Here is a 14,903-nt window from a genome sequence, read left to right as displayed (position 1 = left end):
ATCGCGGGGTCAAATATGACACTAAAATTTCAGACAGTTGAGGTTAGGTTTGTTATCAGGAAGATGGGTGGAGCTGGAAGCTAAGAAATGGGAGTTGGGGGCCATAAACAGCAGATTCAGTCTTCCCAATATTTATTTGGAGGTAATTTTTGACCAACCATTGCAGGATGTTGGACAAGCATCTAATAATTAAATAACAGTGGAGGTGGTGGTGAGGTAGAGATGAATGTTGACAGCTTACAAGTGAAAACCACGATTGCCCTTTTGGACGATGTCACCAAGGGGCAGCATGTAGATGATGAACAGGAGGCAGTCAGGGACCGTTATCTTGGGAACACCAAAGGTAATGGTATGGGAGCAGAAGAGAAACCATTTCTCCTGCTGTAGTGACCCGTTATGAAAACGTCCTAGGTGGGAGGCGGGGGGTTTGCGAATGAATTCCCATGGATCACCCAATGTCAGGGGGCAGTGCTGGGGGCCAGGGGGTGTTTGGTGTGTGTGTGTTCCGTGGGGTGGGGCATTCTGTGGGATTGGGAAGGGTGGGTTCTATTTTTAAAAAGGGCGTCCTGACCTTTTAAAACCAAAGTTTCTGGCTGGGCGGACTCAATCAGAGCACGTCAGCGTCATGGGACTCTCCCATCCATTATTTTCGTCTATGAGCCAAAAAACACGGTGGGCAAGGCTGCCTTTGGAGCTGGCAGCTTCCTCTGTTTTGTTATGCTCTTGACGTAGCATAAGCTGCTTCCTTGATGTGCACTCTGACAAAGGAAGGTTCAGACCTGGAGATAGCTTTAACACATTTATTAAACTGTTAACAATTCTCCTACTTGGCTTCGACTCTCCTGTTAATCCTTCTATAGCTACTCAGGCTGATGAACCAGTCTGCTACAGTCCAGGTGGTGGGTATGATGTGTTTTAAATCAACCCTGTGTACTCACTGAGTGTCTCCACTGGAAAGAGGAAAATCATGGGCGCGATTCTCCGAGGCCGCACCGGTTGGGAGAATAGCCGTCCGCGCCATTTTATCGCGCGACACCGGTCCGATGCCGTCCCGCCATTCTCCCAACCGGCGAGAACGGCCCTGTCGAGTTCTGCACCGCGCCAGCCGGAGAATCACCCGAGAAACTCACAACGGCGATTCTCCGGTACCCCCGCCATTCTCCGGCCCGGATGGGCCGAGCGGCCGCTCCAACCCACAGGTTCCCGCCGGCGCTGTCGGCACCTGGTCGCTGGTAGCGGGAACTGTGCGGGAACACTGGTGGGAGGCGGCCTGTTGGGGGGGGGGGGGGGGGAGTGGAGTTCCTTCACCGGGGCAGGGACTCCGATGGGGTCTGGCTCGCGATCGTGGCCCATCGATCGGCGGGCCGACCTCACTAAAGGAGGACCTTCTCTCCTCCGCCACCCTGCAAGATCCATCTGCTTGCGGGGCGGCCTCGGGGAGGACGGCAACTGCGCATGCGCGGGTGACTTCATTTACACGACGCCGGCCGCGTCATTTATGTGGCGCCGCTTTTTACGTGGCACCAAGGCCCAGCGCGCGTAAAATACACGACGCTGCTCCTAGCCCCCCCGGGGGCAGGAGAATAGAGGGTTGGGAGCGGGCTTCGATGCCGGAGTGAAACACTCCGGTTTTCACTCTGGCGTCGGGACTTTGTCTCCATTTCAGAGAATTGCGCCCCATGTGTGCTGTGTCCTTTTATATGGGTTGGTGTAATGCCCTCCTGTGGTAGTGCCACCTCTGTGTGTATCGTGAATGCCCATTGGTCATGTCCTATCTTACTGACCTATTGGTTGAATGTCTGTGTGTCATATCTCTGGTGCTCCCTCTATTGTCTATCTAGTCTATGTGTATTTACATTAACCCCTTGTGTATTTACAGTGATGCATATCACCACATCCTTGTAATTTTTCCCACCCACTGCGCCACCCTGCCTATTTTAGAGAAAATTCCACCCTGCTTTCTGAGCTGCAATTTTTGCGTTATTTAGTATGATCATAAATGAGCCAAATGAACAATGATTTGAAGTGCAATAGAAATGATTGAATACTGAACTCTTTAACACCTTCATTATTAATACTTCTTTATATTTCACATGTTGAAATTTAATTTATCGCAAACAATATTTGTATAGCACCTTTAATGTAGGTAAATGTCAGAAGACAGACAGGTATAAAAAGATTTACCTTGTTGACAGCACTAACCTGAGAATCTCAGCTGTTTTAGTCCAAAGGACAATGTAACATTGAACCGTGATGATAAACTGAGTTTCTGAACGTCACAAGCATCTTTGAAAGTTACCATATTAGCAAAAAAGGAGATGGATGTTTAATCTGGCACGCGCTAAGTGTTTTATAATGGCATACAATGCGTTACTTCGGAGGGAAAGTTTATAAATCTGTTGAAAATGCGCAACAAGTTGTGGGAAGATTGCAAAGAGAAATGACAGATTATGGTGCTTTAAGCTTGTAACCATTTATCAGGTCAGTTATGACAAAGCGTTACTCACTTAAAAGACCATAATGTGCATTTTCTCATTATGATGCTAACTGACTTGTTGCCTATTCCCGGCATTTTCTGTTTTTATTTCAGGTTTCCAGCTATTTCTGTTTATTTTTCAATTTATCAATTTGTCACTGAAAGTTCCATCTAAGGTTCCCTCATATCATTGTTGCAGGCATCATGCGTGCCATCACCATAACCACTTTCCCATTATCAGGTGACAGCAGCTCCCCAGCAACACGCCAATGATGGATCTTCCCTTTCGAAGTAGAACTGAAACTGCAAAACTTTTCATTTATTTACCAGTTCTTATTGGTGTCGCACAAGCCCTAAAAATGTACAAACAGGTGATGTTCAGAGCGGGCAGTTACGCCAAATATAACAAATCATTCAGTGTTATTATGGGCTGGATTGAGTAATTGAGAGAAGCTGGATGACGGTGAAGGAACAAGGAACAGAAGCAAAGCAGCAACAGCGCGAGGAATGTAAGCAAGAGTTGCTCGGTGAAGCGAAGAAATTTATAGGGGCTCGGCCTTCATAAACCATTTTTTATTTGTTTGCCAAATGACAGATTCTGATGCAAACTGTCTGTTCTCATTGCAAAAGTACTAAATTGTTTGCCTGTGGCTTTAAAACAATGATGCACTCCTGACTGGTCGATCTCTCACCCAGTAAATTAAGTGTCTTTTTAATGCTGCATGTACTAGAACAATCAGACAAAACTGATGGGAAATGCATAACCCGGCAACTTAAGAGGACCAGTAAAATTCTGCAGCATTTGGAAAGAATCTTAAAACCGATTGGATGTGCGTTGTTTCGAAGCTGAATCGTGCTTGTAGCTTTTTAATCCGTCTCTTACCCATGTTTTATTATTCTTCATTGTCAATGAAGCTACATCCAGCAAAGATTATTACAACATAGCAATATATGAACTTCAACAACTGAGCTGCATGATATGCTCTGCCTTTAGAACTAGCATTTCTTTTTCATAGAACGTCAAAAAAGACTTCATGAGAAGAATTAAATTATCATCACTCTTCCATCAAACCTAAGACCAAAAATACCAAAACAAATAATGAAGAGAGGATATTCTTTCTCACCCCCTGTCCCGCATGCCCTGCCTATGTTCAACTATGGGAGATTCCCAACCATCTGGAAATGGTTGGATTTGACCTCTTTCTGTAAAAGGGGAGCCAACATGCTGGAGCTTATAAACTGAATATGAATCTTTTCCAAAGTAGAAATCTACAACCCCGCATCACATTAAAGTTGGGGACTAAATTTTCAGCTGTAGAAATTTGCCAAGCAACCCCTCCTCCCACGGCATTTGAAAATACTGCAAATGGTCAGTAGCTCCATTGGTGGAAGTGATGAAATAAAATACATTGGCATCGGTCCTTTGTTAAAACTGCCTTGAGTTCTCAAGAAATCATTGGGCGAAATGAGGGAAGGGCGTTGCATTCCTGCTGTCTCCTACTTATTTAGTTTAACTACAGGAGAAGAGGCACTGAAATACTGGAAAGTTGGCACAAATGATATTTATGTCATTTTTCCAGAGTTCCTGTGATTTTTCCACCAAATTAATGGAAGACCAGTTAGAAAACAAAGAGAAAATGCTGGCAAATCTCAGCAGATCTGGCAGCATCTGTAGTGAGAGAACAAAGCTAACGTTTCGAGTCCAGATGACCCTTTGTCAAAGCTGGAACCCAACCCCCAGATATAAACTTATTGCTTTTCCTTATAAAGATAGAATATTGGAAATTCTCAGCAGGTCTGGCAGCGTCTGTGGATTATTGGCCCAAATCATTTGCTCTCCAGCTCGTCGGAGATGGGACATATATTGGGAGATGCATATCAGGGCGCTGCGGAAGTTCTGATGTAAAGACATATGCAGAAATTGCCTAAGAAGTTTAAACTTCCGGCAGGCTGATTCCTTGCTACCCAGGACCCTCTGTGAATGTCTCTGACCCTCAGCTCAGAAACTTGGATAGGTGTGTGAGATTTCCCTCCATACTTGCCCAAGAAACGTTACACAGTTTAATACCTGGTCTAACTCATGGTTAGCCAGGCTAACTCAACTGAGCACCACAACTGACCCCCACAATCACTACCCAAACACTGACTTCTCTCTGACCAGCTCCCGAGCACGTGACCACGCCCCTGACTACTGCCTATCTACCCCACCAACCACTCTCGCTCGACCACCCGAAAAACTCCTGAAATCCTGGCTACCTCCAGAAAACCCGTCTGACCCTCCACTGACTACAGCCTGACAAGCACCCACCCCCACCGACCAGACCCCGAATGCCCACCAGCCTAAACTTTGTCACCTACTCACCTCACACACCTCACCCAATTATCCACTCACCCACTTATCCACCTCACCCATCTACCCATTCACTCACTTACTCACTCACTCACTTACCCGTTTAGTCGCCATTCAGTCATCCATTCACTAACCCATCAAAAGACTCCAGACCATTAAAAACTTTACTGAATATGGCAACTCCTTGCCCCCACTCCCTTACACTCGCTGGACTTATTGTGTGAAGGTTGTGCCGCCCACTTCTGCTTCAACCGGGATAGGAAGAGCAAGGCCAATCTTTCAGGTTAATGGCATTACATTGTAACTGGTAACGGTTAGCGATGTAACAGCTTTGAAGCAAGTACAGAGACAGGAAAAGTTGAGGAGGGGTGAAAAAAAGAAACGGAAGGTATGTGATGGGGTAGAAGGCGGAATAGATTAAATCCGAAAAGGGAAGATGGTGCAAAATGAATGGCAATGGTATAAGTAAAGAAACAAAGCATAGATTCAGTGGGAATAGCACAATCATTACCAATAGTTGCTGCCCAAAAAATGGGGACAATGATTATGACTGGCATTGTTAAATTACATATTGAGTCCAGAAGTCTATTTCTCTGAGTTCCTCGTGTTTCTATTGAGCTTCATTTGATCAGTGCGAACAGAGTGGCCAGAGTAGGAGTGAGGCAGAGAATTAAAGCAACAGGTGATTAGTGGGGGGGGGGGGGGGGGGGGGGGGGGTTTCATACCCCTGGACTGAATAGAGGTCATTGAACTGAAACGCTGGGCATGATTTTCCAGCGGCGTCTCGCAGGAATTGGAACGGGATGTGGCCAGTAGATCCCAGGAGAGGCTTCTCCCAGGATTCCCGATGGTCGTTACGTCTCATGAGATCTAAACAACTGGATCCCACAATGGGAGGGACCAGACTTGCACAGTTACATGAGCTTAGAAGCCCACTTAATTATGTCTACTACTCTGGATCGAGAGGCCACCCGGCATCTACCAGCCTCGTCGAGGGGACCCCAGCTGAGCACCGTTCAGCAGTGGTCCCCATGAATGGGACCCAGGTGGAACGGCACTTGGGGGTTTCCCAGGTGATCAGGTGATTGACCTCTAGGCAGGGTGGCACTGCAGGTGTCACCCGGGCACTTTGGCACTGACACCTGGCACCCAGCAATGCTATTCTGGCATCATGGCAGTGCCACCTGGGTGCCACTCTGACACTGCCAGGGTTCTCAGGTGGCACTTCCAGGCTGGCAGGGGATCTGCCAAGGTGTCAGGTTGACATTTGGCCCGCACGGGGGATTGGGCCCGGAAGTGCCTTGTTGATGTGAGGCGGGGTGCGGGGTTCTGGAGATCCCCTTTATAGGCGAGTTGGGATTTTGAGGGTGTCCAGCAGTTGCATCAGGGGGATGATGGTGCCCCAATCTCTTCCTTTACTGAGGATCTCTGCTCTGCTAAATCGAGCCCTTTAATTTTCTTTCTCCCTCTGAGGATACTGCCTGACCTGCTGAGTATTTCTGGCATTTTCTGTATTTATTTCAGATTGGAGTATAACATGGAGAAATATGAGGTTACTCACTTTGGTAGGCAGATTAAAAAAGCAGAATATACTTTGAATGGTGAGTGTCTTTTAAACGTTGATGTCCAGAGAGATTTGGGTCTTCTCAAAAAGGACAAAAAGTTAAAATGCAGGTGCAGCCAGCAAATAGGAAGGCAACTGGCATGTTGACCTTTAGTGCAAGCGGGCTGGAATACAAGAGCACAGACAGGGCTTTGGTGTGACCACACAGTTTTAGCCTCCTTCTCTGAAGACTTGAAGGCAGCACAGCGAAAGTTCACCAGATTGATTCCTGAGATGAGAGGGTTGTCCTTTAATGAACAGATTGAGCCTATAATGTGTGGAGGAAGGAGAAGGGATCTCATTGCAGTTTATGAGATTCTGAGGACTACTGCCAGGTCTTTTTTCAAATTCTGGACAGCCTAGAACACAGGGGCAGAGTAATAATAATAATCACTTATTGTCAGAAAGAGGCTTCAATAAAGTTACTGTGAAAAGCCCCTAGTTGCCAGATTCCGGCACCTAGTTCGGGGAGGCCATTACGGGAATTGAACCCGCGCTGCTGGCCTTGTTCTGCATTACAAACCAGTTGTTTAGCCCACTGTGATAAACCAGCCCCTCGGTATAAGGGGTCGATCATTTGAGACTGAGATGAGAGAGAACATCTTCAGTCAGAGACTTGTGAATCTATGAAATTCTCCACCCGAGAGGCGGGTGGATGTTCAGTGGTTGAGTATATTTAAGGCTCAATTGGATTGATGTTTGGACTCTCAAGGGACATGGGAATCAGGAAAGCAGAAATGAGATCAAAGATCAGGAATTATATTACTGAATAGTGGAATAGGCATGTGGCCTACCCATGATACTATTTCTCATGTTCTTATCAATGTTGGAAATGCTAACTGTGATCACTGGTGAAGAAAAAGAGCAAGCTACATTTTTTGTTACTGTTTTTGCTGGCAATCATTTTCCAAGTACAGCAGCTGTTGGAAAACTGTGGGAAAGTAAAGAAACACAGAAATGATACAAAAATTTGCTGCCAGTTTAGGTTATATATTTCCTTTGAATATATTACACAATACAAATTTGCAATAGGCACTGGATTTTCATTCCCAAGGTCGGTGCGCAGAGTTGGGAAGTTTTCTGCCTTTCCTTAGAGAAAAAGGTGGACTCAAATGACTGGATTTTCATTTCTAATAGCCGTCAGTGGAAATGGAAAATCATTAGCGTCAATTTGTCCAATGTAGAAGGTTGCTCAGGATGAGCAGTCAGTTAAGAGGACTACTATCTATCCCCTCTTGAGTTGAGCTTGTTGGACCAGTCAAGTTTACCCCTTGTAGCATATGGCATCATATTGATACGCTGTTGTGTCATAGCCTGAACACACATTGTCCATTGTGTACTAACCAGTATGAAAAAGATCCAATTTAAACAGTCACCCATCACAGCTACTTTAAAAGCAGATGTACTGTTTTTACTCAACTCCACACTGCGGTGAGCCAAACAGGTCCACATTTATGCAGTTGTATTCATTTCCACTAGCCCTCAAAGTTGCCTTAAGATGAGCTCACTTGAGTTATGATTGTGGTTTAAAGCAGCAACTACATACTTGAGTCCAAACAAATTCATTACAAGTGTGCACATTCTGTTGTGAGATCTTTAATAAAACTGCAATGTAATCACAAGCAGCCGTCTTTCAGAGGCCAGATGTTTTATTTTTTTAAATGACAGGGTACTTAAACTTTTACATTTCACGAAGGACTTAAACTGCTTGATGGATGGAAAGGGGGAATTTATTTTCAAACCTATTATTCAAGATTTAATAAGTATACAAATTGATGAGTTTTGTGCCCAGCAGATATAATGTATGCAGCAGGCAAAATTATCTTGACTGACAATGTGACAGTCAATCAATACAGGTGCTGGAGATGGTGAGTTTTGTGTAATCCAGGAAAGGAGCTAAAGAAGACCAACAGAAAATGGTGATCACGTGTTTTTTGTTTGTTCTAACTTCTCTCATTTACAGCAGTTAGCACTGTTGCTTCACAGCTCCAGGGTCCCAGGTTCCATTCCCGGCTTGGGTCACTGTCTCTGCGGAGTCTGCGCCTTCTCCCTGTGTCTGCATGAGTTACGTCTAGGTGCTCCGGTTTCCTCCCACAGTCCAAAGATGTGCAGGTTAGGCGGATGGGCTATGCTAAATTGCCCTTCATGTCCAAAAAAAAGGTTAGCTGGGGTTACTGGGTTATGGGGATAAGGTGGAGGTGTGGGCTTAAGTGGGTTGCTCTTTTTAAGGGCTGGTGCAGACTCGATGGGCCAAATGGCTTCCTTCTGCACTGTAAATTCTATGATACTATGTCTCTTTCTTCCCATTGGGTTGGATTTTAAATTCTTGTATTTATCTGTAAATACTTGCATCGTCTCACCCCACGATACCCCTGCAAGACCCATTGGGCTTAAAAATTATCAGAGGTCCTTCTGTGCTCTGACTCTGGATCACTTGTGCATTTCTTATTTCACCCTCTACTTCCACTCTATTCACAGTGGCAGAGCCGTAAGGTGCCTCTGTCTTCAACTTTGAAACTTCCTCTTCAAATTCCTCTGCCTTTCTATCTCCTTCCCATGTTATACGGGTTTGATTAATGTCTCACTGTTAGCCAGGCCTGTCTTCAGCAAAGTCTTAACTTGTTTCAGTTCCGTAATTAAGCTCGTGTGTCTTTGATATCTGATCACAGCTTGGAAAGATCTATGGCTTCTCCATTCAACGCTCCTATTTTACATTCAGCTGGTGTTTCAGCTCTTCAGTCTCTTTCTTCTATCTCTTCACATTCTCCTGGAATATTGAATATTGCTGACTCTTCTCTGCCATCTGGTTCTTCAGTTCTTCCGTTCTACTGTTCAAGGCAGTCTTCGTTTCTTCATGCTGCTTCAGTGTTATGTTCTCCTTTTGCATTTGGGAATGAAGGATGATTAACCATTTTTTTAACTGATTATTATCTTGCTGACCTCTTGCCAACTTATGCTGCGCTTCAGGATATTTCTTTGTCGATGCTGATAGTTCTGATACAGCTTTTTCTGAAGTAGCATTAAACATCTTCTTTAACTTCTCATTTTTAAAGCACTGAAGACCTTTTGAAATAGTTCAGGCTTAGAACTGAATTTTTGCTCCCACTGGCTAGGTCTTTTGGCTCTGCGTTCAGTGGGTGCTCACAATGGACCTCCACTGGACATTATGAAATCCTCAGCTGCATAGTGGAGTTTTTTCCTCCTATCTTTCTGTTTCCAATTCTGCAAAGTAACTTCTTTCAGGCCACCACCGGCTGGTGAGTCAAATCAAAATGCTGCTCCGTTAGTTTTCCTGCTTTTGAATTTCTCTTCCGGCTTCTCTGAGGTTCTGGGTTTTTATCAAGAGCAGCCACCATGTTGTAATGGTCTGTTCAGTGTCTCAGTAAGCAGTCTCGAGGATTGCGTGGCTGAAAATTAAGTGTTTATTAACAACAGATAACTATATACATCGCAAGGGATAGCCCTGATGAGGTACTATCTCCATGCAGGCTTCTGCTAGGTTGCTACTGTATTCCATCCACTATCACGCCCATATTGTGGGCGGCACTGTTCTCTAGTCTCACATTAACCCTTACTATGCCGAACATACTTATACTACATGCACCACCTTGAAAAGCCTTCTCAGGGTGCATGACTTTGATCAAGTCTTCCGCCATCTCTCCTAATCCACCTGCAATGGCTCAGTATCTGAATCTTTTCCTCTTTAAGTGCCTTGATACGTTTTAGGACTTCAAAGGGATGATATAAATATAGATTGTCTCTGTCTCTCTGTGAAGGAAGAAACTTCTGAACTCCATCTGGCACCTTCCCACAACGGCATGACAAAGATTGATAACTGACTGGGAGGATCGCGCATCTGGACCTGAGTACAGTTAACCTGTGGCCTTGCTCTAGCATACTGTGTAACTGCACCAAACTAGCTAGTAATCACATTTATACAAAATGTATGCTGAACATAAAATGTTGTAACTAATTCTAAAAAAAAGGTCTAGAGCAAAAAGCACTGTTTTCTATATAATGTCCTGCATCAGACGAACATATTTTCAAACCCAAAAATGAGAATATCTGGGCAAATCTGAAAATATTTGCAGCATTAGGGGCAGCACGGTAGCATGGTGGTTAGCATAAATGCTTCACAGCTCCAGGGTCCCAGGTTCAGTTCCCGGCTGGGTCACTGTCTGTGCGGAGTCTGCACGTCCTCCCCGTGTCTGCGTGGGTTTCCTCCGGGTGCTCCGGTTTCCTCCCACAGTCCAAAGATGTGCGGGTTAGGTGGATTGGCCATGCAAAATTGCCCGTAGAGTCCTAAAAAGTAAGGTTAAGGGGGGGGTTGTTGGGTTATGGGTATAGGGTGGATACGTGGGTTTGAGTAGGGTGATCATTGCTCGGCACAACATCGAGGGCCGAAGGGCCTGTTCTGTGCTGTACTGTTCTATGTTCTATGTTCATTGTCAGGAATTGAAGGCATAGGAATTCGGAGAATAATTGTGGATCCCTCCATAGTTTATAACATTATTCGAACACCATAATTAGATTACAGCCTGTAACTCACTCCTACATGCACATCATCTTACATAGAAACTATCTGAATCTCTCAATTAGACACCAGTGTGGGTAACTTTTCTTTATATAACAGACTGAATGTCTTGGTTGGACTAAAGGCCCATAATTGACTTATAGATATCGATTGTATATTTTATAATTTCATTATGGATTTGAGCTCATAATCTAAGCTAACACTTCAGTGCATTACAGAGGAGCTGCCACAGTGTCGGAGATGCCACCTTTTGGATGAGATAATCAAACGAGGCCTATCTTCTTGCTCTGTTGGATGTATAACAGTATTTGCAGAAGGGTAAGGATATACGGGCATCACGGTCAGCCTTCCTACATCAACCAATACCACAAATTATCAAGCGATTTCATGTATTTTCTAATGGTGGTATCGTTCTGTGTGGAACTTAATGCCTTGTTTACCGTAGAAGAAAATTAGATGAAACTTGGGGAGGAGACACAAGTGAAACATGAACACCAGCACGGACTAGTTGGACTGAAAGGCCTGTTTCTGTACTGTAAACTCGATGGGCTGAATGGCCTCCTTCTGCATTGTAAATTTTATGAAATCTATGAAATTATATCTGAAGCTTTAAAAGTAATCCATTTACTTGCGAGGTGCGTTAAAATTTCCTGAGGACATGCTAAGTAAGGTGTTACTGAAATGCAAATTCTAAAGGTCTTCCATATATATTTATTTTAAACCAACTTCATCTGCTAATGAGAAGGAACATTATTTAATTTCCTGCTGTCCTTCACTTTTCTCCTTGCCTATTTTCTCCTTTCTCCCCTTCTCAAGGCATTGACTATTGTAGCAAAGTTTCACTGGCGCTGCTTTCCAACTGGCATCTTTCCCAAGTGGTGAGGTGAGCTCTGACAGTAAAGATCAGCTATCATTTTGGCCATAGATGTCATCAGATTCGAGGCCGATCCTATCCTCTCCTGGTGCCCACACATGTGCTTCCATCAGGTACTGCTGCACAGCAAACCGTTGTTGATGATCCTCATGCTAATCCAGCGGTGCTGAGGCAAATTGTAATGGCCCTGATTTTGAACTAATTCAGTGCAGAACATGAATTGAATCTGAGAAATTCCTGTTCTGAACTCACTGAACTAGTCTTGCTGTAATAAAATGCCCTTGGATTGGATGATGCTTTTATTGAATTATGCATATTGTGAAATACATGCTGTATTGGTTGTAATTCTGCCCACATTCAGACAACAATACTAATGGTTAAAAACTTGTGGTCTGACAGCCTCTACGGGAGGTAGAATTGCAGAGCTCTGGAACAAGTGAAAGTCTAATTTATATGGAACATAAAAGGGAAGAAAGGAAACTGCAGAATATCTGTCACGGGTAATGGCAACATTTCTGCTTATGGGAGGAGGAAGAGAAGGAAAAATGAAGGGGGTGAGTGGGGGGGGGATTGGGGAGGCTAACTTGTGCTCATAATTCTGAACTTTTAAGATCCAACTTGTGGAGGTGAACAAAGTTTCATGTATAGGTGAGCAAACTGATAAGTTTAGACTCCATCTCCTCCTTTCCCTCCTTCTTGCGATCGTCAGGATCAACTGATGTCATGCTTAAACCTAAAGATGCAGAACTGTCACTTGAGGACTGACTGAACATCATGAGCCTTCAAAGTTTAACTCAAGTACATCCCAATGACTATCTGTAGTATTTAATGACACAAAGTCCGGTGGAAGATTTGTTTGCAGATTTTTTCTCAAGGAAGCTAATGCTAACAACATATTGAAAGATGCCAATGGCATAGCAATGCAAGGAAACAGTCACTCCTCAGCTAACATGCTCTCTGAGTTTTCTCTATTATTAAGAAGTCAGTGTTCAGAAGTGAGTTGAGGCTTGGATAAAATACAGTTCAGTCATATGATCAATATTCCAGTTAGAAAGTGAACCGTGTGCCTGCACAGGCATAGATCATTAGATATGGAATGAGAAGATGCACTGACCTGAAAGTCTTTTCTCCCTTGTATTTTTCCAGATTATATCCCACGCTTTGTTGGTAGAATCCTTAATGTGCTCACTGAAGGAGCGTCTTAACGGAGATTTGGAATGAAGAGCCATTCCCTGCTTGTCACACTGCTGAATTCCCCCCACAGAGTAAGCCTTTCTGTTCCATTAAAGTGGGTGATAGAGAGAGAGAGAGAAACTCCACAAAAGACACCACCAGATACAGAATCCGCAGACTGTAAAAAAGAGCCAGTTTGGAACAAACAGCCTGGGTCAAACCATTTCCTGATGTGGAAAGAAATTGTTAGTAATCTGCTGACACCCTTCTCCAGAAACCTCCCCTCCAGTGCCTTGGGGTCAAGCCAGACTGGAAAGGAAACAGCAATCCATTGGGGTGCCCCCTCCTCTCCTCACAACTAAACACAACCTTACAACACAGCTGCCACTTACTATACAATTGCATTTCAAAAGTTACAGAAGACAAACATTTAGACAAGTAGGGCTATGATAAGTCTTAAAACAGTTTCAAACAGTTTTTCATTAAGCATCACATTGACATAGGACAGGAGTTCTGCTTTTCACACAGCTGACCCATTTCAATATTTTTTTAAAATGCGAAGATGAGTTCATAGTTACCATAATTTCTGGAGTAGAGGTAGCATTACTTTGATGCTACGACGGTGGATGAGAAGAAACATATTTCAGAGCATTCACAATCAAATATCATGTCGCTTTTCAGCTTCAATTGTTTTTTCAAAGAGCTTATTTGATACTTCAAAGGTTTTAGCTGATTTTATATCTGGAAACATTACAAATTCAGTTGTGTCGGTCAGACATCTTTAAATGAAAGACATGCATTTATGTAGCACCTTTCCCAGCTTCAGCACGTCCTAAAACACGTAACAGCCAATTAAGTGCTTTTGAAATGTAGTAAATGTTGTAAAGGCACCAACCAAATTGCACACACACAGCTCCCACCAACAACAATGGAAGTGACCTGTTAACTCATTTTAATCATGTTAGTTGACAGATAAATATTGCACAACTCTGCTACTCATCTTTAAAATAGTGTCATGCTGCCACCTGAGAGGACAGACAGGTGCCACGGTTTAACATATCTGAATAATGGCAACTTTGTCAGTGCAACGCTCCTTCTGTACTGCACTGGGCTGTCAGACCAAATTTTGAGCTCAGGACCTTGGGCTGGGCTTTGGTCTCTTGACTTATGGAGCCTTATGTCTTCTAAATAAGGAACATGACCTATATAGGTTCTACAAAGCTGGCAACTCTATAAGAATGGGGAGGCAGTGGTGCAGTGGTACTAGTAATCCAGAGACTCAGGGTAATCCTCTGGAGACCCGGATTTGAATCCCACCACGGCAGATGGTGAAGTTTGAATTCAATACAAATCTGGATTTAAAAATCTAATTGAAATTGTCAATTGTTGTAAAAACCTGTCTGGGTTTCCCTTTAGGGAAGGAAATCTGTTACCCTTACATGGCCTGGCCTACATGTGACTACAGATCCACAGCAGTTGATCCTTAAATGTTGAGCAAGCCACTAAGTTGGACCATAAATGCACCCCATGAATGAATTTTTAAAAAAGAACTCGTTCCCCAGATAACAACCCCCCCCCCCCCCCCCCCCCGCCCCACCCCCAACCCAATCGGGAAAAAGCAGCACTCAACACAACATGTATAACAACATCGTAAAGCTGACATTTACTGGCAATGTACAATCAGAAAATAACCCTGCTTCATATTCGCAAGGTGCTCTAAAAGAGTAACAAGCCAAACAGATTCCTGGCCTATGCATGGAAATGCCAATGGATCAAATTAATGTGGGGGTCAGCAACCCGACACTTGGAAGAATTCTGGATACAGACCCCATGCCCGAGCTGCATCACTCTTGCATTGCCCGCAAATAGTCTATTCGGCCAGGAAGTGTCATA

At 44.0% G+C, this 14,903-nt stretch overlaps 1 protein-coding gene across 1 annotated transcript in view; it reads right to left on the bottom strand.

The window, feature by feature from the left end:
* The window catches only part of si:dkeyp-23e4.3 (rho GTPase-activating protein 7), a 206,259-nt gene extending 193,073 nt beyond the window's left edge, over window positions 1–13,186 (bottom strand). The window contains exon 1 of the mRNA XM_038796042.1: window positions 12,952–13,186. Coding sequence (XP_038651970.1) covers window positions 12,952–13,066 — 115 coding nt within the window. The 5' untranslated portion in view covers window positions 13,067–13,186. The remainder of the gene's footprint in view (window positions 1–12,951) is intronic.
* Window positions 13,187–14,903: the final 1,717 nt, after the last annotated feature.

This window comes from Scyliorhinus canicula, chromosome 4 (assembly GCF_902713615.1).
Source record: "Scyliorhinus canicula chromosome 4, sScyCan1.1, whole genome shotgun sequence".
Taxonomy (NCBI): Eukaryota; Metazoa; Chordata; class Chondrichthyes; order Carcharhiniformes; family Scyliorhinidae; genus Scyliorhinus; species Scyliorhinus canicula.
Note: the sequence above shows the minus strand (reverse complement) of the source record. Positions and strands in the feature narration are given on the sequence as shown.